Consider the following 27,995-nt stretch of genomic DNA (forward strand, 5'->3'; position numbering starts at 1 on the left):
TTGAACAAGCTCAACTGAATGGTCCTGGCCCACCAAAAAAAAAGTATCAACGGAAGCCAATTTGGATTTTGGCGTCACTCCTCTTTAATTAGCGACACATACCTGTGTTTTGCACTATTGGTTAGAGTTAGAGTCTGTAAGTAAGCATTCCACCTGTTGTATTCGGCGCACGTGACAAGTAAACTTTGATTTGATTATGTTGAAATCGAAATTGTGCTGGAATCGTGGCGGCAGTTACTGTTTTCTTTGCGACTTGCGGCAACTCTGTGGTTCTAAATCAATAGTTGTGTGGTGATCCGAAACTTTTGACTAAACCTGACAGTTTTCCAGCCGGTTTTGTGATAACAATCCGCGGTGTCTTCTTATTGTCTCGGCATTTAGGCCTATATATCGCGGTAGCAAGGCAAATGAATAAATAGGTTGTAGAGCAAACAACGCAATTATCACAACACAGGTTGTAATATGTCTTTTTTCTGGCTTCCGGAGTGATTTTACCCACACACCACCACAGGGGTGAATAATTTGTTAGAAAAGCGCGCATTTCTCTCTTATTGTATGTATGCATAGATCTGATCAACAGTGTATTCTGTAGACTATAATTACACAGACACAACATTGTAAGAAGTCACTTTGGATTAAAAATCTTTCTGCCCCTTGACCTATTCATAGGATAGGATCACAATTCTGCGCGCACACCTCTGGTCACGTCACTCAGGGAAAGCTTTGAGAGTCTGCGAGAAAATAATCGCTCGAGAGAGAGAAATGAATGATGCTGAGGAGACACGCAGCATCGTCTTGAAATGGCAGCGAGTAGTGTGGATGAAATGGAGAGAACGTTGGAGAAGCAACAGCTGTGCTGGAATGCGACCAATATGGGTGACCGTTCTGATGATATGGAGCGGGAGGATGATTGTCAAGGATATGAATGGTCTGTAGTGGAAAGACACAGGAAGAAGAGAGATCATGATACTGAAATCAGTGGTGCGTCTAGTGTGGAAAGCAAAAAGAGGGTCAAGGTAGGAAGCAAGAATAATAATGTGTCGGAGTTGAAAGTTGTGATGGTGCTTGATGAGAACACAGGGCCTCATTTACGCCTTATCCGACTGATGTCATAGAGAAAGAGAGGTGAAGTTAAACTAGCCGGGTTAATAGGAAATGGTAGATTGATAATACTTTGTAGTAGCCAGGCTCAGCAAGGGAAAATTCTGCAAATGGAAAAGGTTCATGGGAAGATTAAAAGCCACGTCACTGGTGCTTATGCTAGATTGAGGGGAGTCAACACTGGGGTCCGATATCTAATACCACAGATGACATTGAAGAAAATGTGAAGGGAGGCAGAGTGATTGAGGCCAACAGTTTGATCAGTAGGATAGAGTCGCAAAGAAGTGAACGCTTATCAGTGATACTGAGGTTTGAGAATGTTTTTCTGGGATAAGTACAGATATTGAATCTATGGAATCCTGTTAGAGAATTTGTTCTATATGCACTGTGAATGGGACTTGTAGCTGCTGAATGTAAAGGAAAGAAAAGTTGTGCCAAGTGTGGAGGGGAACATGATTACAGTGAATGTGGAAGCAATGCGAAGGTTAATTTGCTGTAATTGTTGGGGAGAACACAGTGCAGTATTTGGTGGATGCCAGGTGCATAGAGAGGCTTATTGAATATGGAACAGTCATGATGTATCATATTTTGAGGCTGTAAGACGATTTGATTTGATACAGCCTGGATTTGAATCAGAGTGTCTGTGGTGACGCTCCAAGCACTGATATGCAATGCCTTTGACCACTGCGCCACTCAGGAGAGGTGAATTCCAGCTTTCCAACGGTGCAGATTTATTTTGGCTCCCCATTGCTGATGGAAAGGCAACAGCGTAGAAGTAAGTAGGGATTTATTTGGCTGAGATTATTGTTTTCACGGTAGTACAGAATTGGGCATATCATTATTGATCCTACATTCCAATACAGTAGGTGGCATCATGCACTTCAAACGTTTGTTTGCGGACCGCCATGATATCAAAGAAGAAGAAGTAAAAAGAAGCGCGCGAGATAGAAACTGGAGCGCGGACTAACGTCAGCGTACCCAGCCCTCCGACAAACAGAGTTTCATGGACTATATACTACAAAAAACACAGGTTTGCTCGTGGTATATAGTTTGGGAATCTATGCACGACGTGGTTGACAAAAATATACAATTGTATTTTAGTTAAGGGCTTTGGTGGTAAAACGAAGATAAATGTCCTGGTGGTTGCGCGGGTAAGTAATCTGATTCTAACTTTGTTAAGGTTACAGCAGCTGTTGGACAAATATCAATGTCGACTCCACTTCCTATGTTTTCTGAGATTACTGGATGTCCTTGATTATTTTTGCGCGTTTACGTGATTTGAATGCGCTTTTTGTAACCCTACAAGGGGTGATGTCAGCTGTTTTGAACGTTACCTAGCCAAATGTCATGAAACAAATGTATCCAAGGAATTTTCTAATACATACCGGTTTAATCGGAAAGCTCGAAATGTCGGCCACAAACGTTAGTTATCTGGCTGTAGTATCTAGCTATGTAGCTAGTGAATCAAAAATGTATTGTGTGACAATTTAAGTATGCGACCCACCCATGTCAGCTACTTTTCAGGGAATAGAATGCATGCATACTAGATTTGGGGGCTGGTCAGTTTCTGTTAAAGAAAGAATGCTCTAGATAATCTCTGCAATCTCTGCATTGATCTCTACCACACCCAGTTGACTGGTTGCTTGTCTTTTCAGAGAGGATGGGGAGGAGGCTATGTATCAGGACACCGACTCTGATGTGGCTGAACAGAGAGACTATGGAAAGGTCAAAGTGAAATGGACACAAGAGGAGGTGAGTTAATTTATAGATCAGGGGGACATGGTTGGTTATTTGCAGCAAGTGAGGATGAGTTGGCTACTCTGCTCTTCATAAAATGGCTGTCCTTTATTCTCAGGATGACAATCTGAAAGCATTGGTCCAAAGCCTGGGACCAAATGACTGGAAACACATAGCCAGTTTTTTACTGGTGAGTTATATCGAGAGATTACAGTATATGTTCTGTAATATCCAGTTGACAATGCAAATAATACAACTGAAGCGTTTTAAAATAGAAAAGACTCCAATTTGCTGTCTGAAGGGTTGTGTGGTTTCTATTGCATGAAATCATTAACTGTATGGTAACCCTTCTGCACAGAATCGCTCAGAACACCAGTGCCAGCACCGCTGGTTGAAGGTTCTGGATCCAGATCTGGTTAAAGGGCCCTGGACCAAAGAAGAGGACGAGAAGGTAAGTGGTGTGATGGCGACCATTCTACAATCACAGGGTTCACACAAAGTACTTGAATTTGGCACTCTGTTTCCTCGTGTTTCGTGCTCTAGTTGACAGGCTAGCTTGGTCATTCCACCCACACTGCCACTCAGCCAGGCAGGTACAGAACTGACTGATTAGGTGCCACCAAAGGTCACATCGATAGCTAAAATGTCAGGCAAATGTAGATTCAAAGCTGCCTTTTGTGCGTATGGAGAATTTCTGGGAGCTTTTATTTCAGCTCTTGAAACATGGGACCAAGACTTTACATGTTGTGTTTTATTTATTTAAGAAAATATATATATTTAACCTTTATTTAACCAGGTAGGTCAGTTGAGAACATGTTTTCATTTACAACTGCGACCTGGCCAAGATAAAGCAAAGCAGTACGACACAAACAACCACACAGAGTTACACATGGAACAGACAAACATACAGTCAATAACACAATAGAAAAAAAATATATACAGTGTGTGCAAATGAGGTAAGATTAGGGAGGTAAGGCAATAAATAGGCCATAGTGGCAAAGTAATTACAATTTAGCAATTAACACTGGAGTGATGTGCAGAAGATGAATGTGCAAGTAGAGATACTGGGGTGCAAAGGAGAGAAAAAAACAATATGGGGATGAGGTAGTTGGATGGGCTATGTACAGGTGCAATGATCTGTGAGCTGCTCTGACAGCTAATGCTTAAAATTAGTGAGGGATATATGAGTCTCCAGCTTCAGTGATTTTTGAAATTCGCTCCAGTCCTTGGCAGCAGAGAACAGGAAGGAAAGACGGGGCAGTCATTTGAGAATTTATATTTTTGTTCATTATAGTTTACCCACCTTTTGTTTTTTACCACTACATCACTGGACCCAACCACCCCACATTGTGTAAGGTGCAAAAAATGCGTCAGACTTTGACATTGCGAGCGTGGGTGAATCGGCCCTGAAGAGCCACATGAAGGGACAACGCTGCATCCTGAGCCGGTGCCAGTTCTACATTGTGGCTTTTTCTCTGCAACAAACTCCAGAGCTTTGTTTACCAATCGCCTCATTCACAGGAGCGCCTGGTTGCTGCTTTATCAAGCGGCAGCCATGCTCCTGCTATTCCGGTGTCCGTTTTCTTACACAGCCCACCCGGCCCTTCTCCCGACCGGCGACACTAAAGATGCCAGTCGGAAGGAAGCTAGTTGCTTTTTGATAGCTGTTAAGTAGTAGAAACCCAAATATCCAATAAAAATACAATGCAGTCATTAAGCAGGAATTGTGTAGTAATGCGAATAGGAAATGTGTGTTCACCAGTAGGCCCCAAAACTGTGTTGATCACTACTCAAATTACAACATCATCAGTACTGACTTACTGTTCATGTATGTAGTGAAATTATTGAGTAGATCTTGTAAAGTAGTGATGTAATTAGATTATTTTTCATGTGGCTGTAATGATATACTGCCATCAGTTGGCGACAAGAAACAATTGCATTATAGGAACTATTACAACTTGATGGTCCTTGAAAATAAATATTTGTGCTTGAAAAGTACATGAAAGTTCTTGAATTTGACTTAGCACTGTCTGTACGAACCTTGCAATCAGTTCAGATAATAAGATGGCGCTGGAGAACAAGGCAGACGTTATTCCTAACCAATTGTGTTATTTTGTTTGTTTATTTGTGTTTGTAACTTATTTTGTATATAATGTTGCTGCTACTGTCTCTTATGACCAAAAAGAACTGCTGGACATCAGAACTGCGTTGCTCACCATGTAATTGGTAGAATCCTTTATTTCCTTTAACGAGCCCAACGTGAATGATATACTGCTTTCCCGGGAACAGGCCCAGATCCCCGTCATTTGTGTGAAAAGAAGGCGGAGAAAAAGGGTCCGGAGGGCGGGCTACCTTCTGAGAATTTGTAGGTGATTGAATAAACCTCCACTTCCTTCCATTCTGCTAGCAAACGTGCAATCTTTGGAAAATCAAATCGATGACCTATGCGGAAGATTAAATTACCAACGGGACATTCAAAACTGTAATGGCTTATGCTTCACGGAGTTGTGTCTGGTTATACGCTGTATCGGCAGGAAAGAACAGCGGCGTCTGTTTAGACAAGGGGTGACATGTATTTTTGTAAATAACAGCTAAGGAAGTCTCAAGGTTTTGCTTGCCTGAGGTAGAGTATCTCATGTTAAGCTGTAGACCACACTATCTACCTAGAGAGTTTTCATCTGTAGTTTTCGTAGCTGTTTACAAACCACAGACTGATGCTGGCGCTAAGACTGCACAGAATGAGCTCTATTCCTCCATAAGCAAACAGGAAAACGCTCACCCAGAGGCGGCACTCCTAGTTGCTGGGGACTTTAATGCAGGTAAACTTAAATCCGTTGTACAAAATTTCTATCAGCGTGTTAAATGTGCAACCAAAGGGTGAAAAAAAAAAAAACCTCAGGCCCACCTTTACTCCACACACAGAGACGCATACAAAGCTCTCGCTTGCCCTCCATTTGGTGAATCTGACCATATTTCTATCCTCCTGCTTACAAGCAAAAATTAAAGCAGGAAGCACCAGTGACTCGATCAATAAAAAAGTGGTCAGGTGAAGCAGATGCTAAGCTTCAGGACTGTTTTGCTAGCACAGACTGGAATATGTTCCTGGATTCCTCCGATAGCATTGAGGAGTACACCACATCAGTCTTTGGATTCATCAGTAAGTGCATCGATGACGTCGTCCCCACAGTGACCCTATGTACATACCCCAACCAGAAGCCATGGATTACAGGCAACATCCACACTGAGCTAAAGGGTATAGCTGCCGATTTCAAGGAGCGGGACTCTAACCTGGAAGAAATCCCGCTATGCCCTCCGACAAACCAATACAGGACTAAGATCAAATCGTAACACACCAGCTCTGACGCTCGTTGGATGTAGCAGGGCTTGCAAACCATTACAGACTACAAAGGGAGCAGAGCCGAGAGCTGCCCAGTGACACGAGCCTACCAGACGAGCTCAACTACTTCGATGCTTGTTTCGAAGCAAATGACACTGAAACATGCATGAGAGCACCAGCTGTTCCGGAAGACTGTGCGATCACGCTCTCCACAGCCGATGTGAGAAAGACCTTTAAACAGGTCAACACTCTCAAGGCCGTTGGGCCAGACGGATTACCCGGATGTGTACTACGAGCATATCCTGACCAACTGGCAAGTGTCTTCACTGACATTTTCAATCTCTCCCTTTCTGAGTCTGTAATACTAACATGTTTAAAACAGACCACCATAGTGCCTGTGCCCAAGAACACTAAGGTAACCTGCCTAAATGACTACCGACCCGTAGTACTCACGTCTGTAGCCATGAAGTGCTTTGAAAGGCTGGTCATGGCTCACATCAACACCATTATCCCAGAAACCCTAGACCTACTCCAATTTGCATACTGCCTTATCAGATCCACAGATGATGCAATCTCTATTGCACTCGACACTGTTCTTTCCCACCTGGACAAAAGGAACACCTATGTGAGAAGGCTATTCACTGACTACAGCTCAGCATTCAACACCATAGTGCCCTCCAAAGCTCATCAATAAGCTAAGGACCCTGGAACTAAACACCTCCCTCTGCAACTGGATCCTGGACTTCCTGATGGGCTGCCCCCAGGTGGTAAGGGTAGTTAACAAAACATCCTCCATGCTGATCCTCAACACGGGGGCCCCGTGCTCAGTCCCCTCCTGTACTCCCTGTTCACGCAAGACTGCATGACTCCAACACCATAGTGTTAATAGTGGTAGGCCTGATCACCAACAACGACGAGACAGCCTTTAGGGAGGAGGTAAGAGACCTGGCCGTGTGGTGCCAGGGCAACAACCTCTCCTTCAATGTGATTAGGACAAAGGAGATGATTGTGGACTACAGGAGAAGAGGACCGAGCACGCCCTCATTCTCATCGACAGGGCTGCAGTGGAGCAGGTTAAGAGCTTCAAGTTCCTTGGTGTCCACATCACCAACTAACTAACATGGTCCAAGCACACCAAGACAGTCATGAAGAGGGCACGACAAAACCTATTCCCCCTCAGGAGACTGAAAAGATTTGGCATGGGTCCTCAGATCCTCAGAAGGTTCTACAGCTGCACCATCGCGAGCATTCTGACCAGTTGCATCACTGCCTGGTTTGGCAACTGCTCGGCCTCTAACTTCAAGCCACTACAGTGTAGAGGTCGACCGATTTATGATTTTTCAACGCCGATAGCGATACAGATTGATTGGAGGACCAAAAAAAGCCGATTCCGAATTAATCAGCGGATTTATTTATATATTTGTAATAAGGACAATTACAACAATACTTAATGAACACTTATTTTAATGTAATATAATAAATAAAATCAATTTAGTGTCAAATAAATAATGAAAGATGTTAAATTTGATTTAAATAATGCAAAAACACCGTGTTGGGGAAGAAAGTATGTGCCATGTAAAAAAGCAAACGTTTAAGTTCCTTGCTCAGAGTATGAGAACATATGAAAGCAGGTGGTTCATTTTAACGTGAGTTTTCAGTATTCCCAGTTAAGAAGTTTTAGGTTGTAGTTATTATAGGAATTATAGGACTATTTCTCTCTACCATCTGTATTTCATATACCTTTGACCATTGGATGTTCTTATAGGCACAATAGTATTGCCAGCCTAATCTCGGGAGTTGATAGGCTTAAGTCATATACGGCGCAATGCTTGAAGCACAGCGAAGAGCTGCTGGCAAACGCAGGAAAGTGCTGTGAATGAATTCTTACGAGCCTGCTGCTGCCTACCACCGCTCAGTCAGACTGCTCTATCAAATATCAAATAGACTTAATTATAATAAACACACAGAAATACGAGACTTAGTTTCCGGATTTGACCATATTAATGACCTATCATTTAGAAAACAAAACCTTTATTCTTTCAGTGAAATACAGAACCGTTCCGTATTTATATAACGGGTAGCATCCATAGGTCTAAATGATGCTGTTACATTGCACAACCTTCAATGTTATGTCATAATTATGTAAAATTCTGGCAAATTTAATTATGGTCTTTGTTAAAAAGAAATGGTCTTCAAACATTGTTTTTTACAAGATGGGTTTAATGCTAGCTAGCAACTTACCTTGGCTCCTTGCTGCACTCATGTAACAGGTGGTCAGCCTGCACACAATCTCCTCGTGGAGTGCATTGTAATCGGCGTCCAAAAATGCTGATTACCAATTGTTATGAAAACTTGAAATTGGCCATAATTAATCGGCCATTCCGATTTAATCGGTCAACCTCTACGACAGAGGGTAGTGCGTACGGCCAAGTACATCACTGGGATCAAGCTTCCTGCCATCCAGGACCTCTATACCAGGCAGTGTCAGGGGAAGGCCCTAAAAATGGTCAAAGACTCCAGCCTCCCTAGTCATAGATTGCTCTCTCTGCTACCGCATGGCAAGCGGTACCAGAGCACTAGTCTAGGTCCAAGAGGCTTCTAAACAGCTTCTACCCCCAAGCCATAAGAGTCCTGAACATCTAGTCAAATGGCCACCCAGACTATTTTCATTGCCCCCCCCCTTTTACACCACTGCTACTCTCTGTTGTTATCATCTATGCATAGTCACTTTAATAACTGTACCTACATGTACATATTACCTCAACAAAACCAGTGCATTGACTCTGTACCGGTACACCCCTGTATATAGTCTCGCTATTGTTATTTTACTGCTGCTCTTTAATTACTTGTTACTTTTATTTCTTATTCATATTTTTTTTAACTGCATTGTTGGTTATGTGCTCGTAAGTAAGCATTTCACTGTAAGGTCTACCTGTTGTATTCGGCGCGTGTGAATAATACAATTTGAGTTCTACCAGACTTCTTTGTGACAGCAAAGTTGAGTTCTATCAACAGTCGTCCAGTCAGATCTCAGAATCATGTCTGTTGTACAACAAGAGGGAAATATACCTTCCACTGGCTGCTTTGACTCCTGTCTTGTACTGCAGACATGGAGCCACATTTCCAGACAAACTTCAACCCTGCATTCCTCTCCACAGGTGATACAACTGGTGAAAAGGTATGGCAACAAGCAATGGGCCATAGTGGCTAAGCACTTGAAGGGCCGTGTGGGGAAGCAGTGCAGGGAACGCTGGCACAACCACCTCAACCCGGATGTGAAGAAGTCGTCCTGGACAAAAGAGGAAGACCTCGTTATCTACAAGGCCCACTGCATGCTGGGAAACCGCTGGGCTGAGATTGCCAAACTGCTCCCCGGAAGGTAGCTATCTTCACTGGTACTCCAGCAAAGACAATCCCTCTACCATGTCTGTGCTGAAATGTCAGGATCACTCGGAACATATTTTGTGATGAATGCAATTTTTTTTTGTATTTTTAAAAAATTTATTTCACCTTTATTTAACCAGGTAGGCTAGTTGAGAACAAGTTCTCATTTACAACTGCGACCTGGCCAAGATAAAGCATAGCAGTGTGAACAGACAACACAGAGTTACACATGGAGTAAACAATAAAAAAGTCAATAACACAGTAGAAAAAAATGGAGTCTATTTACAATGTGTGCAAAAGGGATGAGGAGGTAGGCGAATAATTACAATTTTAGCAGATTAACACTGGAGTGATAAATTATCAGATGGTCATGTGCAGGTAGAGATACTGGTGTGGAAAAGAGCAGAAAAGTAAATAAATAAAAACCGTATGGGGATGAGGTAGGTAAATTGGTTGAGCTATTTACATATGGACTATGTACAGCTGCAGCGATCGGTTAGCTGCTCAGATAGCAGATGTTTAAAGTTGGTGAGGGAGATAAGTCTCCAACTTCAACGATTTTTGAAATTCGTTCCAGTCACAGGCAGCAGAGAACTGGAAGGAAAGGCGGCCAAATGAGGTGTTGGCTTTAGGGATGATCAGTGAGATACACCTGCTGGAGCGCGTGCTACGGGTGTGTGTTGCCATCGTGACCAGTGAACTGAGATAAGGCGGAGCTTTACCTAGCATGGACTTGTAGATGACCTGGAGCCAGTGGGTCTGGCGACGAATATGTAGCGAGGGCCAGCCGACTAGGGCATACAGGTCGCAGTGGTGGGTGGTATAAGGTGCTTTAGTAACAAAGCGGATGGCACTGTGATAAACTGCATCCAGTTTGCTGAGTAGAGTATTGGAAGCCATTTTGTAGATGACATCGCCGAAGTCGAGGATCGTTAGGATAGTCAGTTTTACTAGGGTAAGTTTGGCGGCGTGAGTGAAGGAGGCTTTATTGCGAAATAGAAAGCCGATTCTAGATTTGATTTTGGATTGGAGATGTTTGATATGAGTCTGGAAGGAGAGTTTACAGTCTAGCCAGACACCTAGGTACTTATAGATGTCCACATATTCTAGGTCGGAACCATCCAGGGTGGTGATGCTAGTTGGTCGTGCGGGTGCAGGCAGCGAACGGTTGAAAAGCATGCATTTGGTTTTACTAGAGTTCAAGAGCAGTTGGAGGCCCCGGAAGGAGTGTTGTATGGCGTTGAAGCTCGTTTGGAGGTTAGATAGCACAGTGTCCCAGGAACGGCCAGAAGTATACAGAATGGTGTCGTCTGCATAGAGGTGTATCAGGGAATCGCCCGCAGCAAGAGCGACATCATTGACATATACAGAGAAAAGAGTCGGCCCGAGAATTGAACCCTGTGGCACCCCCATAGACTGCCAGAGGACCGGACAACATGCCCTTCGATTTGACACACTGAACTCTCTGCAAAGTAGTTGGTGAACCAGGCAAGGCAGTCATTAGAAAAACTGAGGCTACTGAGTCTGCCGATAAGAATATGGTGATTGACAGAATCGAAAGCCTTGGCCAGGTCGATGAAGACGGCTGCACAGTACTGTCTTTCATCGATGGCGGTTATGATATCGTTTAGTACCTTGAGCGTGGCTGAGGTGCACCCGTGACCGGCTCGGAAACCAGATTGCACAGCGGAGAAGGTACGGTGGGATTCGAGATGGTCAGTGATCTGTTTGTTGACTTGGCTTTCGAAGACCTTAGATAGGCAGGGAAGGATGGATATAGGTCTGTAACAGTTTGGGTTCAGGGTGTCTCCCCCTTTGAAGAGGGGGATGACCACATTTTCCAGATCTCAGAGATATGAAAGGATGACCATTACATTTAAGTCATTTAGCTCTTATCCAGAGCCTTACAAATTGGTGCATTCACCTTATGACATCCAGTGGAACAGCCACTTTACAATAGTGCATCTAAATCTTTTAAGGGGGTGAGAAGGATTACTTTATCCTATCCTAGGTATTCCTTAAAGGGTGGGGTTTCTGTCTCCGGAAGGTGGTGATTGACTCCCGCTGTCCTGGCGTCGTGAGGGAGTGTGTGACAATTGGGGAGCCAGAGCAGCGAACAGTTTTGACTGGGCTGAGCGGGAACTGTAGTGGTAGGGAGGCGAGCAGGCCAGAGGTGGATGAACGCAGTGCCCTTGTTTGGGTGTAGGGCCTGATCAGGGCCTGGAGGTACTGAGGTGCGTTCCCCTCACAGCTCCGTAGGCAAGCACCATGGTCTTGTAGCGGATGCGGTTTGGAGAGAGCGGAGGAGCGGGGTGACGTGAGAGAACTTGGGAAGGTTGAACACCAGACGGGCTGCTTCTGGATTTGTAGGGGTTTAATGGCACAGGCAGGGAGCCCAGCCAACAGCGAGTTGCAGTAATCCAGACGGGAGATGACAAGTGCCTGGATTAGGACCTGAAGGGTCCTCTGGTTTAAAGCATGAACCTACAGGCACCGCCTTGATGTTAGTTGAGAACGACAGGGTGTTGTCCAGGATCACGCCAAGGTTCTTAGCGCTCTGGGAGGAGGACACAATGGAGTTGTCAACCGTGATGGCGAGATCATGGAGCGGGCAGTCCTTCCCCGGGAGGAAGAGCAGCTCCGTCTTGCCGAGGTTCAGCTTGAGGTGGTGATCCGTCATCCACACTGATATGTCTGCCAGACATGCAGAGATGCGATTCGCCACCTGGTCATCAGAAGGGGAAAGGAGAAGATTAATTGTGTGTCTCTGCATAGCAATGATAGGAGAGACCATGTGAGGTTATGACAGAGCCAAGTGACTTGGTGTATAGCGAGAATAGGAGAGGGCCTTGGGGACACCAGTGGTGAGAGCGCGTGGTGAGGAGACAGATTCTCGCCACGCCACCTGGTGGAGCGAGTCAGTTCCAACGTGGGCCGCGCCGGAGATGCCCAACTCGGAGAGTTGGTAATAGGGGTTGTGACAATGGTGGCGGATAGTTTCAGGAATATAGGGTCCAGATTGTCAAGCCCAGCTGATTTGTATGGGTCCAGGTTTTGCAGCTCTTTCAGAACATCTGCTCTCTGGATTTGGGTAAAGGAGAAGCTGGGGGGGGCTTGGGCGAGTAGCTGCGGGGTGGGAGCTGTTGGCCGAGGTTGGAGTAGCCAGGAGGAAGGCATGGCCAGCCGTTGAAAAATGCTTGTTGAAGTTTTCGATTATCATGGATTTATCGGTGGTGACCGTGTTACCTAGCCTCAGTGCAGTGGGCAGCTGGGAGGAGGTGCTCTTGTTCTTCATGGACTTTACAGTGTCCCAGAACATTTTGGAGTTAGAGCTACAGGATGCAAATTTCTGCTTGAAAAATCTGGCCTTTGCTTTCCTGGCTGCGTGTATTGGTTCCTGACTTCCCTGAACAGTTGCATATTGTGGGGACTATTAGATGCTATTTGAATAGTCGATGCTATTCAATGCTATTGCAGTCCGAAACAGAATGTTTTTGTGCTGGTCGAGGGCAGTCAGGTCTGGAGTGAACCAGGGGCTATATCTGTTCTTAGTTCTGCATTTTTTGAACGGAGCATGCTTATCTAAGATGGTGAGGAAGTTACTTTTAAAGAATGACCAGGCATCCTCAACTGACGGGATGAGGTCAATACCCGTAGCGGATACAGTCAATGAGGCAGATCACTGAGATCATGATTGAAGACAGCGGAGGTGTATTTGGAGGGCCAGTTGGTCAGGATAAGGTGCCCTTGTTTACAGATTTAGGGTTGTACCTGGTGGGTTCCTTGATGATTTGTGTGAGATTGAGGGCATCTAGCTTAGATTGTAGGACTGCTGGGGTGTTAACCTCTTGCTCCTACCCGACACGCAGGCGTCCCATCTAGACATCTGGAAATGCAAATGCGCTACGCTAAATGCTAATAGCACTCGTTAAAACTCAAACGTTCATTAAAATACACATGCAGGGTACTGAATTAAAGCTACACTCGTTGTGAATCCAGCCAACAAGTCAGATTTTTAAAATGCTTTTCGGCGAAAGCATGAGAAGCTATTATCTGATAGCATGTAACACCCCAAAAGACCCGCAGGGGACGTAAACAACATAATTAGCATAGTCGGCGCTACACAAAACGCACAAATAAAATATAAAACATTCATTACCTTTGACCATCTTCTTTGTTGGCACTCCTAGATGTCCCATAAACATCACTATTGGGTCTTTTTTTCGATTAAATTGGTCCATATATAGCCTAGATATCGATCTATGAAGACTGTGATCAAGGAAAGAAATAGCGTTTTATAACGTAACGTCATTTTTTAAAATTAAAAAAGTCGACGATAAACTTTCACAAAACACTTCGAAATACTTTTGTAATGCAACTGTAGGTATTAGTAAACGTTAATAAGCGATCAAATTGATCACGAGGTGATGTATATTCTATAGCTGTACGTCTGGAAATAATGTCCGGGTAAATCTCAACCAAAATATCCGGTCGGAGACCGGAAGAAAGGCGCTACCTTGTGTCCGTTTGACCAAGAAACAAATCGTAGGCAAATGACAAGACTGTTGACATCGTGTGGAAGCTGTAGGTATTGCAACCTCGGCCCCATTTAATGTGGTTCTCATTCAACAATGGGTTCAAGTGGCGCATGGATATATTTTCCCATTTTCAGTGATCAGATTTTCCTGCGCTTTTTCGATGAAACGCACGTTCTGTTATAGTCACAGCCGTGATTTAACCAGTTTTATAAACGTCTGAGTGTTTTCTATCCACACATACTAATCATATGCATATACTATATTCCTGGCATGAGTAGCAGGGCGCTGAAATGTTGCGCGATTTTTAACAGAATGTTCGAAAAAGTAGGGGGTAGGAGGAACAGTTTAAGCATATCCCAGTTTAGGTCACCTAACAGAACAAACTCTGAAGCTAGATGGGGGGTGATCAATTTGAATGGATTGGTGACATTTAGGAACAGCATTTTGTTCCTCATCATTAGTTCACCTTCGTTGTCCACATCTTCATTACTACAACATTATGTTCAAATGTGCCCTTCCAGGACAGATAATGCTGTGAAGAACCGCTGGAACTCAACCATCAAGCGTAGGGTTGAGATGGGCTTCTTTAGTGGGGTGGATCCTACTCTGAAGCATCATCAGGTGGAAGCCGAGGAGGGCATGACCCACCACAGTAAAGATCAGCAGGTACAGTTGAAGTCGGAAGTTTACATACACTTAGGTTGGAGTCATTAACTTGTTTTTCAACCACTCCACAAATTTCTTGTTAACAAACTATAGTTTTGGCAAGTCGGTTAGGACATCTACTTTGTGCATGACACAAGTAATTTTTACAACAATTGTTTACAGACAGATTATTTCACTTATAATTCACTGTGTTACAATTCCAGTGGGTCAGAAGTTTACGTAAACTAAGTTGACTGTGCCTTTAAACAGTTGGAAAATTCCAGAAAAGATGTCATGGCTTTAAAAAGCTTCTGATAGGCTAATTGACATCATTTGAGTCAATTGGAGGTGTACCTGTGAATGTATTTCAAGGCCTACCTTCAAACTCGGTGCCTCTTTGCTTGACATCATGGGAAAATCAAAAGAAATCAGCCTAGACTTCAGAAAAAAGACCTCTACAAGTCTGGGTGATCCTTGGGAGCAATTTCAAAACGCCTGAAGGTACCACGTTCATCTGTACAAACAATAGTACGCAAGTATAAACACCATCTGACCACGCAGCCGTCATACCACTCAGGAAGGAGACTCGTTCTGTCTCCTAGAGATGAACGCACTTTGCAAAAAGTGCAAATCAATCCCAGAACAACAGCAAAGGACCTTGTGAAGATGCCGGAGGAAACGGGTACAAAAGTACCGTATCTATATCCACAGTAAAACAAGTCCTATATCAACATAACCTGAAAGGCCGCTCAGCAAGGAAGAAGCCACTGCTCCAAAACCGCCATAAAAAAGCCAGACTACGGTTCGGAGAAATGTCCTCTGGTCTGATGAAACAAAAATAGAACTATTTTGCCATAATGACCATCGTTATGTTTGGAGGAAAAGGGGGGATGCTCGCAAGCTGAAGAACACCATCCCAACCGTGAAGCACGGGGGTGGCGGCAGCATGTTGTGGGGGTGGTTTGCTGCTGGAGGGTCTGGTGCACTTCACAAAATAGATGGCATCATGAGGGGGGAAAACTATGTGGATATATTGAAGCAAAATATTTCAAGGCATCAGTCAAGAAGTTAAAGCTTGGTCGCAAATGGGTCTTCCAAATGAACAACGACCTCACGCATACTTCCAAAGTTGTGGCAAATGGCTTAAGGACAACAAAGTCAAGGTATTGGAGTGGCCATCACAAAGCCATGACCTCAATCATATAGAAAATGTGTAGGCAGAACTGAAAAAGCATGTGCGAGCAAAGAGGCCTACAAACCTGACTCAGTTACACCAGCTCTGTCAAGAGGAATGGGCCAAAATTTACCCAACATGTGGGAAGCTTGTGGAAGGCTACCCAAAATGTTTGACACAAGTTAAACAATTTATAGGCAATGCTACCAAATAACTAATTGAGTGTATGTAAACTTCTGACTCACTGGGAATGTGATGAAATAAATAATAGCTGAAATAATTAATTCTCACTGCTGTTATTCTAACATTTCACATTCTTAAAATAGTGGTGATCCTAACTGACCTAAAACAGGGACGTTTTTGTACTAGGATTAAATGTCAGGAATTATGAAAAACTGAGTTGAAATACATTTAATCTTCTGATTTAAACTGTAGGTTCCACTTGAAATCAGTTTGACATCTGTGCACTGTAATCGTTATTTGAATGTTGTGCTGTGAAACATGATTTGTTATGTTTCTACAGATGGACTATGATGGTTCAATGGAGAGGGATTCAGACCAAGACACTACACTGCTGGTAAGAATTCAAACACTGGATGCCGGCTATCTTCTATGTGGGTGTAAAAGGCAGATAAACTGTATTTTGTGTGACAAATATATAGTGTAGTAGATACAGAGCGTGTTAAAATATCACCAAACTATGCTGTTTTTCAAGGTAGAACACATTTTGTTGATCCCTGCCTACAGACAGAAACTAAAACAAGAGGCTCCCACGCTGAGGTCTGTCCAACGCTGGTCCGACCAAGCTGACTCCACACTCCAAGACTGCTTCCATCACGTGGACATGTTTCGTATTGCGTCAGATAACAATAATGACGAATACGCTGATTCGGTGTGCGAGTTCATTAGAACGTGCGTTGAAGATGTCGTTCCCATAGCAACTATTAAAACATTCCCTAACCAGAAACCGTGGATTGATGGCAGCATTCGCGTGAAACTGAAAGCGCGAACCACTGCTTTTAATCAGGGTAAGGTGTCTGGTAACATGACCGAATACAAACAGTGCAGCTATTCCCTCCGCAAGGCTATCAAACAAGCTAAGCGTCAGTACAGAGACAAAGTAGAATCTCAATTCAACGGCTCAGACACGAGGCATGTGGCAGGGTCTACAGTCAATCACGGACTACAAGATGAAACCCAGCCCAGTCACGGACCAGGATGTCTTGCTCCCAGGCAGACTAAATAACTTTTTTGCCCGCTTTGAGGACAATACAGTGCCACTGACACGGCCTGCAACGAAAACATGCGGTCTCTCCTTCACTGCAGCCGAGGTGAGTAAGACATTTAAACGTGTTAACCCTCGCAAGGCTGCAGGCCCAGACGGCATCCCCAGCCGTGCCCTCAGAGCATGCGCAGACCAGCTGGCTGGTGTGTTTACGGACATTTTCAATCAATCCCTATACCAGTCTGCTGTTCCCACATGCTTCAAGAGGGCCACCATTGTTCCTGTTCCCAAGAAAGCTATGGTAACTGAGCTAAACGACTACCGCCCCGTAGCACTCACTTCCGTCATCATGAAGTGCTTTGAGAGACTAGTCAAGGACCATATCACCTCCACCCTACCTGACACCCTAGACCCACTCCAATTTGCTTACCGCCCAAATAGGTCCACAGACGATGCAATCTCAACCACACTGCACACTGCCCTAACCCATCTGGACAAGAGGAATATCTATGTGAGAATGCTGTTCATTGACTACAGCTCGGCATTCAACACCATAGTACCCTCCAAGCTCGTCATCAAGCTCGAGACCCTGGGTCTCGACCCCGCCCTGTGCAACTGGGTACTGGACTTCCTGACGGGCCGCCCCCAGGTGGTGAGGGTAGGCAACATCTCCTGCCCGCTGATCCTCAACACTGGGGCCCCACAAGGGTGTGTTCTGAGCCCTCTCCTGTACTCCCTGTTCACCCACGACTGCGTGGCCACGCACGCCTCCAACTCAATCATCAAGTTTGCGGACGACACAACAGTGGTAGGCTTGATTACCAACAACGACGAGACGGCCTACAGGGAGGAGGTGAGGGCCCTCGGAGTGTGGTGTCAGGAAAATAACCTTGCACTCAACGTCAACAAAACTAAGGAGGTGATTGTGGACTTCAGGAAACAGCAGAGGGAACACCCCCCTATCCACATCGATGAACAGTAGTGGAGAGGGTAGCAAGTTTTAAGTTCCTCGGCATACACATCACAGACAAACTGAATTGGTCCACCCACACGGATAGCATCGTGAAGGCGCAGCAGCGCCTCTTCAACCTCAGGAGGCTGAAGAAATTTGGCTTGTCACCAAAAGCACTCACAAACTTCTACAGATGCACAATCGAGAGCATCCTGGCGGGCTGTATCACCGCCTGGTACAGCAACTGCTCCGCCCTCAACCGTAAGGCTCTCCAGAGGGTAGTGAGGTCTGCACAACGCATCACCGGGGGCAAACTACCTGCCCTCCAGGACACCTACACCACCCGATGTTACAGGAAGGCCATAAAGATCATCAAGGACATCAACCACCCGAGCCACTGCCTGTTCACCCCGCTATCATCCAGAAGGCGAGGTCAGTACAGGTGCATGAAAGCTGGGACCGAGAGACTGAAAAACAGCTTCTATCTCAAGGCCATCAGACTGTTAAACAGCCATCACTAACATTGAGTGGCTGCTGCCAACACACTGACACTGACTCAACTCCAGCCACTTTAATAATGGGAATTTATGGAAAATGATGTAAATATATCACTAGCCACATTAAACAATGCTACCTTATAATGTTACTTACCCTACATTATTCATCTCATATGCATACGTATATACAGTACTCTATATAATCGACTGCGTCCTTATGTAATACATGTATCACTAGCCACTTTAACTATGCCACTTTGTTTACATACTCATCTCATATGTATATACTGTACTCGATACCATCTACTGTATCTTGCCTATGCTGCTCTGTACCATCACTCATTCATATATCCTTATGTACATATTCTTTATCCCCTTACACCAACTGTGTATAAGACAGTAGTTTTGGAATTGTTAGTTAGATTACTTGTTGTTAATACTGCATTGTCGGAACTAGAAGCACAAGCATTTCGCTACACTCGCATTAACATCTGCTAACCATGTGTATGTGACATACAATTTGATTTGATTGTTCCGGTAGCTGTTTGTGTTCATTCATATTCAGTTCGTTGTTACTTCGCTCTCTCATGCTGATTTTCAAGCTTATGTCGCCCGTACAGGAGAATACCATTACATCCACTGTGAGAGGCGGACCAAGGGAAGCAGGCTCCCACAAGGCTGTCTCTCCTCAACAGTCAAAGACACCCAAAAGTGAGCCAGATACCCCAGGACGTGAGCTGAATACCAATAGCTGGGTGGTGGACAGCTCAGGCTTCCTCTCTCCCAACGGCTCAAGCTTAAAGGAGGTGATGGATATGGTGGATGGGGTAAGAGTTCTGGATGGGTTGTAATACCTCAGTCTTCTTAGTTTCACAACGTTAATCTTGTACTTTGCATAAATCACCAAAGAAGTCATCTTTGTACAGATACAGTGGAGCAAAAAAGTATTTAGTCAGCCATCAATAGTGCAAGTTCTCCCACTTAAAAAGATGAGAGGCTTATAATTTTCATCATAGGTACACTTCAACTATGACAGGCAAAATGAGAAAAAAAATCCAGAAAATCACATTGTAGGATTTTTTATGAATTTATTAGCAAATTATGGTGGAAAATAAATATTTGGTCACCTACAAACAAGCAAGATTTCTGGCTCTCACAGACCTGTAACTTCTTTAAGAGGCTCCTCTGTCCTCCACTCATTACTTGTATTAATGGCACCTGTTTGAACGTGTTATCAGTATAAAAGACACCTGTCCACAACCTGAAACAGTCACACTCCAAACTCCATTATGGCCAAGACCAAAGAGCTGTCAAAGGACACCAGAAACAAATGTGTAGACCTGCACCAGGCTGGGAAGACTGAATCTGCAATAGGTAAGCAGCTTGGTTTGAAGAAATCAACTGTGGGAGCAATTATTAGGAAATGGAAGACATACAAGGCCACTGACAATCTCCCTCGATCTGGGGCTCCACGCAAGATCTCACCCCGTGGGGTGAAAATGATCACAATCCCAGAACCACACGGGGGGGACCTAGTGAATGACCTGCAGAGAGCTGGGACCAAAGTACAAAGCCTTACTTTGGTAACAAAGCCTACCATCAGTAATACACTACGCCGCCAGGGACTCAAATCCTGCAGTGCCAGACGTGTCCCTCTGCTTCAGCCAGTACATGTCCAGGCCCGTCTTAAGTTTTCTAGAGAGCATTTGGATGATCCAGCTGAAGATTGGGAGAATGTCATATGGTCAGATGAAACCAAAATATAACTTTTTGGTAAAAACTCAACTCGTCGTGTTTGGAGGAAAAAGAATGCTGAGTTGCATCCAAAGAACACCATACCTACTGTGAAGCATGGGGGTGGAAACATCATGCTTTGGCTGTTTTTCTGCAAAGGGACCAGGACGACTGATCCGTGTAAAGGAAAGAATGAATGACAATGATCCCAAACACACTGCCCGGGCAACGAAGGAGTGGCTTCGTAAGAAGCATTTCAAGGTCCTGGAGTGGCCTAGCCAGATCTCAACCCCATAGAAAATCTTTGGAGGGAGTTGAAAGTGTTGCCCAGCAACAGCCCCAAAACATCACTGCTCTAGAGGAGATCTGCATGGAGGAATGGGCCAAAATACCAGCAACAGTGGGTGAAAACCTTGTGAAGACTTACAGAAAACGTTTGACCTCTGTCATTGCCAACAAAGGGTATATAACAAAGTATTGAGAAACTTTTGTTATTGACCAAATACTTATTTTCCACCATAATTTGCAAATAAATTAATTTAAAATCCTACAATGTGATTTTCTGGATTTTCTTTTCTCATTTTGTCTGTTACAGTTGAAGTGTACCTATGATGAAAATTACAGGCCTCTCATATTTTTAAGTGGGAGAACTTGCACAATTGGTGGCTGACTAACTCTTTTTTTTGCCCCACTGTATGTAAAACAAGATATAGAGTATGACTAGATTTGGGTCAGATTTCATGAACTGTTTCTTGCCCTCCACCAGGACCTAGATGGATGGTGCAACATGTCTGTCTTTGATCTGCCTGAGGAGAGCCAGAGCCCAGAGCGGACCGAGTTCCGTCTGGAGGGCAGCACCCTGCAGGAGCTGAGCAAGGGCAACCGAGGAGAGCTGATCCCCATCTCCCCTGGAGGAATCACTCCACCCTCCATACTGACCCGCCGCAGCCGCCGTCGCATCGCTCTGTCTCCTGACTCCAACTATTCCAGGACCCCCAAGAGCACCCCGGTCAAGGTCCTGCCCTTCTCTCCCTCACAGGTAATCGCTCGACCACCATGACCTAACACACAGTGAGATGACTCATCAGTGCCTTTTACTTTGTACAGAATTATGTGTGTATGTATATATATTTATCTCACACACACACTACCATTCAAAAGTTTGGGGTCACTTAGAAATGTCCTTGTTTTTGAAAGAAAAGCACATTTTTGTCCATTTAAAATAACATCAGATTGATCAGAAATACAGTGCTCATATTAATGACTATTGTAGCTGGAAACAGCTGATTTAAAAATGAATGTAAATGGAATATCTACATAGACGTACAGAGGCCCATTATCATCAACCATCACTCCTGTGTTCCAATGGTGCGTTGTTAGCTAATCCAAGTTTGTCATTTTAAAAGGCTAATTGATCATTTAAAAAACCTTTTGCAATTGTTAGCACAGCTGAAAACTGTTTCTCTGATTTAAAGACTCAATAAAACTGGCCTTTAGACTAATGGCCAATTTCAAGTTTTCATAACAATTGGAAATCAGTATTAAAAAAAATATTATAATAATAAAAAAAGAAATGTATTATTATTATTTTTTTACACCTTTATTTAACTAGGCAGGTCAGTTAAGAACACATTCTTTCAATGACGGCCTAGGAATGGTGGGTTAACTCCCTTGTTCAGTTGCAGAACAACAGATTTTTACCTTGTCAGCTCGGGGATTCAATCTTGCAACCTTACAGTTAACTAGTCCAACACTCTAACCAACTGCTTTACATTGCACTACACGAGGAGCCTGCCTGTTACGCGAATGCAGTAAGAAGCCAAGATAAGTTGCAAGCTAGCATTAAACTTATCTTATAAAAAACAATCAATCAATCATAATCACTAGTTAACTACACATGGTTGATGATATTACTAGTTTATCTAGCATGTACTGCGTTGCATATAATCGATGCGGTGCACATTCACGAAACAGGACTGTTGTTGCTCCAACGTGTACCTAACCATAAACATCAATGCCTTTCTTAAAATCGATACACAGAAGTATATATTTAGTTAATATTGCCTGTTAACATGAATTTTTTTTAACTAGGGAAATTGTGTCACTTCTCTTGTGTTCTGTGCAAGCAGAGTCAGGGTATATGCAGCAGTTTGGGCCGCCTGGCTCGTTGCTAACTGTGTGAAGACCATTTCTTCCCAACAAAGACAGCCAACTTCGCCAAACGGGGGATGGTTTAACAAAAGCGTTTTTGCGAAACAAGCACAATCGTTGCACGACTGTACCTAACCTTAAACATCAATGCCTTTCTTGAAATCAATACACAGAAGTATATATTTTTAAACCTGCATATTTAGCTAAAAGAAATCCAGGTTAACAGGCAATATTAACCAGGTGAAATTGTGTCACTTCTAATAAAAATAATCTCTTGCGTTCATTGCACGCAGAGTCAGGGTATATGCAACAGTTGGCGCCTGGCTCGTTGCGTACTAATTTGCCAGAATTTTACTTAATTGACATAACATTGAAGGTTGTGCAATGTAACAGGAATATTTAGACTTATGGATGCCAGCTGTTAGATAAAATACGGAACGGTTCTGTATTTCACTGAAAGAATAAATGTTTTGTTTTCGAGAGTATAGTTTCCGGATTCGACCATATTAATGACCTAAGGCTCGTATTTCTGTGTGTTATTATGTTATAATTAACTCTATGATTTGATAGGGCAGTCTGACTGAGCGATAGCAGGCTCGTAAGCATTCATTCAAAAAGCACTTTCATGCGTTTTGGCAGCAGCTTGTCGCTGTGCTTCAAGCATTGCGCTGTTTATGACTTCAAGCCGACCAACTCCCGAGATTAGGCTGGTGTAACCGATGTGAAATGGCTTGGTAGTTAGCGGAATGTGCGCTAATATTGTTTCAAACGTCACTCGCTCTGAGATTTGGAGTAATTGTTCCCCTTGCTCTGCATGGGTAACGCTGCTTCGAGGGTGGCTGTTGTCGATGTGTTCCTGGTTCGAGCCCAGGTAGGAGCGAGGAGAGGGATGGAAGGTATACTGTTACACTGGCAATACTATAGTGCCTATAAGAACATCCAATAGTCAAAAGTATATGAAATGCAAATCGTATAGAGAAATAGTCCTATAATTCCTAGAATAACCACAACTTAAAACTTTTTATCTGGGAATATTGAAGACTCTTGTTAAAAGGAACCACCAGCTTCCATATGTTCTCATGTTCTGAGCAAGGAACTTAGCTTTCTTACATGGCACATATTGCACTTTTACTTTCTTCTCCAACACTTTGTTTTTGCATTATTTAAACCAAATTGAACATGTTTCATTATTTATTTGAGGCTGGTTGTAATTGTCATTATTACAAATAAATAAATATATATATATATATATTCTTTGACAATCGGTATTGGTGTTGAAAATCATAATCGGTCGACCTCTAGTTGAGATGTGTCTGTTACTTGAACTCTGAAGCATTTATTTGGGCTGGTAACTTATCCTCTGCAGCAGAGGTAACTCTGGGTCATTCCTGTGGTGGTCCTCATAAGAGTCATGATGGTTTTTGCAACTACACTTGAGGAAACTTTGAAAGTTCTTGACATTTTCCACATTGCCTGACCTTCATGTCTTAAAGTAATGATGCACTGTCGTTTCTCTTTGCTTATTTGAGCTGTTCTTGCCGTAATATGGGCTTGGTCTTTTACCGAATAGGGCTAACTTCTGTATACCCCCTACCTTGTCACAACTCAACTGATTGGCTCAAACGCATTAAGGAAAGACATTTCACAAGTTAAGAAGGCACATCTGTTAATTGAAATACATTCCAGGTGACTACCCCATGAAGCTGGTTGAGAGAATGCCAAGAGTGTGCAAAGCTGTCATCAAGGCAAAGTGTGGCTATTTGAAGAATATCAAATACAAAATATATTTTGATTTAAGACTTTTTTGGTTAATACATGATTCCATATGAGTTACTTCATAGTTTTGATGTCTTCACTATTATTCTACAATGTAAAAATAAAGAAAAACCCTTTTGACCGGCTGTATACAGTACCAGTCAAAAGTTAAGACACACCTACTCATTCCAGTGTTTCTCTTTACTTTTTTCTACATTGTAGAATAATAGTGAAGACATCAACACTATGAAATAACACATATGGAATCATGTAGTAACCAAATCAAAGTACCATTTGTCTTGATGACAGCTTTGCACACTCTTGACACTTTTGTTGTTGTTGTTACTACTTGATTTCATGTGCTATTTCATATTTCTGATGTCTTCACTATTATTCGACAATGTAGAACATAGTAAAAAATAAAGAAAACCCCCTGAATGAGTAGGTGTCAACTTTTGACTGGTAGTGTACAGTGTATTGTCCCCTAACCCTACCACTCCCCCTAATTGGCGTAAACTAATTTGGCAACAACACTTAGGCTTCTACTTCCAGTTTATACATGCTATACACATTTTACGTACACACTGTTTTACATTAGTTGTCTTATGTTGCTTTTAGTCCCGTCCTTCTGCTTACCCCCAACCCCTCCCATCTATCTCTGAAGACCATCCAGTTTGGATTTCCAATTTGCCATATATTTTTCAACTGTCACCAATGATGTTGCCAAAAACACATTCTACCAATTGTTATATCCCTCACATGAAATGCCATAATTTTTATTTATATGGTATGATTGCAAATGGATGTCGGGGAGGTCACATTTACTTTGAATATGTTTGAATATGTTTCCAGTTCCTCAACATGTGGACCAAACAGGACAACTTTGAACTGGAGAATCCATCCCTCACCTCTACCCCAGTCTGTAGTCAGAAGTCCACGGGTACCACACAACTACACCGCGATAAGACTCCACTCACACAGAAGGAAAACTCTGTGTTTGCGTCCAAGCTGTACTCAAACTCGGTGTATGTAATAAGTCATTATTGACACACACATTTCTTGTATGTAATAAGGGATTATTAGGATGCAATATGATGACTCTCTTGTGGCAAATTATGTTATTTCATTTTTTATTTTTGTAAAGGTTCATCACACCCAACCATAAGTCAAATCTTGACAACACCCCGCGGACTCCAACTCCATTCAAGAATGCCATGGAGAAGTATGGTCCTCTGCAGCCTCTGGTGAGTCCCTCATTCACTACAGATGTCAACGAAAGCAATTGAATTGTCTGTGTGTATAATTTATTCGATATTCCACGGAGAAAGCATGTTCTTTCTTTGTCTTAGCCTCAGACTCCGAATGAGGAGGACTTGAAAGAAGTCCTCTTGAAAGAGACTGGGATTGAGCTGATCGTGACGGATGAGAGTCCACTTGAGCAAAGACGCAAGCAGGTGGTGAGTGATGAAAGATGGCAGGAGGAAGTTTACACCTAAGAATAACCATTTACTTCAACCAATGCTGCTTTTCAGTTTTATGGAATGGTCTGAATATGTGGTCCATTCCTTTTGGTTCCAGCATCGACCTACAATGAAGAAAGTGCGTAAATCTCTGGCCTTGGATGTCATGGACTGCAAAGAGACGGTCACCTCCAGGCATCAGTCCATTAAGTTTTTGCCCCAACCCTGTCCTAAGGTACATGGACAAAATGGTTATAATGTAATTGTTTATAGTGTTTTCATTGATTTTGGATTTTGTCTTGTCTTTGTTACAGGCTGAGACGTCTCTCAACTCCTCGTCCTTTTGCATGAAGAGAGAATATAAAGAGGATAATGTTCTGGATCAGGGCTTTTGTTTAGGACCTAGGGAGAGTTGTGCATATTCCAACCCAGTGCCACCAACCCCAGTAAGTATCATAATATTATGTCTTGTCATATTTTAGAATATGTATTTCCCTTGTTTGTTTGTATCTGAAGTTATTGATATGTGTTGTTGTGTCCTTTAGATGTCCCAGGCATGGGAAGCAGTGGTATGTGGACAGACTAAGGACCAACTTATAATGACAGAGAAAGCAAGATGTTACCTCCGCTCACTAAAATCCCACGCTCCCAACCGGGCCCTCATCCTGTCCTGAGCCCTCCCTCACTACCAAGTTCTCATTTATGCCGTGTTCACATGCTATCAGAGTTGGGGAAATTCCTATTTGTGTCTGGGAAGTTTCACTTAAACAACCCAATGCAGCATACCACCCTGCATCCCACAGCTGGCTTGTATCTGCAGCTAAGCAGGGTTAGTCCTGGTTGGTCCCTGTATGGGAGACCAGATGCTGCTGGAAGTGGTGTTGGACGGCCAGTAGGAGGCACCCTTTTCCAATGCCCCAGGGCAGTGCCTGGGGACGTTGCCCTGTGTAGGGTGCCGTCTTTCGGCTGGGAAGTTAAACGGGTGTCCTGACTCTGTGGTCACAAAAGATCCCATGGCACTTATCGTAAGAGTAGGGGTAACCCCGGTGTCCTGGCTAAATTCCCAATCTGGCCTTCATACCATCATCCCCAGTTTACAATTGACTCATTCATCCCCTCTCCACTGTAACTATTCCCCAGGTCGTTGCTGTAAATGAGAATGTGTTCTCAGTGAATTTACCTGGTAGAATAAGGGTTAATAAAATAGTTGGATTACAAGTGTGAAAATGTTGTTGCAGAGTTGTGATGTTTTACCAGTGCCCTTTTACCTTTTCAAACAAAAGATGACATCAGTTTTTGACAACTACAACCTCATCAATATGGAGAATGTAGCTAGTTTGACGATATTGTCAATGCTCGGCAAGCTAGCAGTTTATCAAGATTTGGTTGAAGAATGGTTCTGACCAAAAAGTAGATGAATGAAACAAATTCGTATTTCCGTCATCACAACTAAGAAATAGGAAGTTCTGACAAGCACGTGAATGTGGCATAACTCTGCTGTGCAGACATTTTCATTGTGTTAAACATGTTTAATGTAACTATTCCAAAGTTTGTGTTGGTATTCTTTCATAGCAAGGTTATATGTTTGTTATAGGTTTCTAAAAGGTTTTGAAAAAATGTTGATGCCGTGCTATGTTGAGCAAGCTCAACTGAACTGAAGTAGTGGATATTTGTAAATATGGGGGAAAATGTTTATTGTAGGGCAACTGTATCATGTTATTTCAAGTTTTTCCAAATGTAATGTTTGAATCTACACACACCATTTCCTAGTAAGTTTTTACCACAGCCCTTCAACAATTGAATAATCCACACTTGCATCATGTTTGTCATACTCAAAAGTAATGTAAAGGTCTATCGTCTTGATGTTTTCATTTTGATGTCTCAAGTACACATGTCATTTTGCACTGACATCTATCAGTATTGCGTTTCGGTTGTAACTGTCTCATGCATTTGATTACCTGATCAATCAATAATGAATGGAAACAAATTGACACACGTGAACAGACTTGTTGGGGTTTCTGAAATGTTTGTTTCCTATGATCTATTTTTACGTTATGTAGTCTACTAGCCAATCTAAGGTTTATTATAGGCTACTATTTTATTAAGAATAGAATGTGATGTGAATATGAATCATCATACATTCAGGTTGCCCTATTCCCATGTCCAAAGTTGTATAGATTTGATAAGATTATGGTGCTTTGAATTACAGAATGTTTCTGCTGAAAACGGATCATTTTCTGCTTGCAGATAAGATGTATGAGTAAATCTGCTGACCTCTGTAAAAAAAAAAATATATATATATATA

At 43.1% G+C, this 27,995-nt stretch overlaps 1 protein-coding gene across 5 annotated transcripts; it reads left to right on the forward strand.

Moving 5' to 3' along the window:
• Positions 1-5: 5 nt before the first annotated feature.
• LOC118400057 (myb-related protein B-like) lies at positions 6-27,981 on the forward strand. 5 transcript variants are annotated; one of them, XM_035796435.2, is made up of 15 exons: positions 6-136; positions 2,757-2,853; positions 2,957-3,028; positions 3,197-3,289; positions 9,334-9,554; positions 14,619-14,763; positions 16,440-16,493; positions 19,211-19,417; positions 21,091-21,363; positions 25,083-25,255; positions 25,375-25,474; positions 25,580-25,687; positions 25,809-25,925; positions 26,005-26,136; positions 26,236-27,981. In XM_035796435.2, the coding sequence occupies exons 2-15, from the start codon at positions 2,776-2,778 to the stop codon at positions 26,362-26,364; spliced, it is 1,902 nt and encodes a 633-aa protein (XP_035652328.1). In that variant the 5' UTR covers positions 6-136; positions 2,757-2,775; the 3' UTR covers positions 26,365-27,981. The 5 variants fall into 5 exon arrangements, with proteins under 5 accessions (XP_035652328.1, XP_035652326.1, XP_035652329.1 ...); XM_035796433.2 differs by lacking the exon at positions 6-136 and adding an exon at positions 203-1,016; XM_035796436.2 differs by lacking the exon at positions 6-136 and adding an exon at positions 1,055-1,876.
• Positions 27,982-27,995: the final 14 nt, after the last annotated feature.

This window comes from Oncorhynchus keta, chromosome 21 (genome assembly GCF_023373465.1).
Source record: "Oncorhynchus keta strain PuntledgeMale-10-30-2019 chromosome 21, Oket_V2, whole genome shotgun sequence".
Lineage (NCBI taxonomy): Eukaryota > Metazoa > Chordata > Actinopteri > Salmoniformes > Salmonidae > Oncorhynchus > Oncorhynchus keta.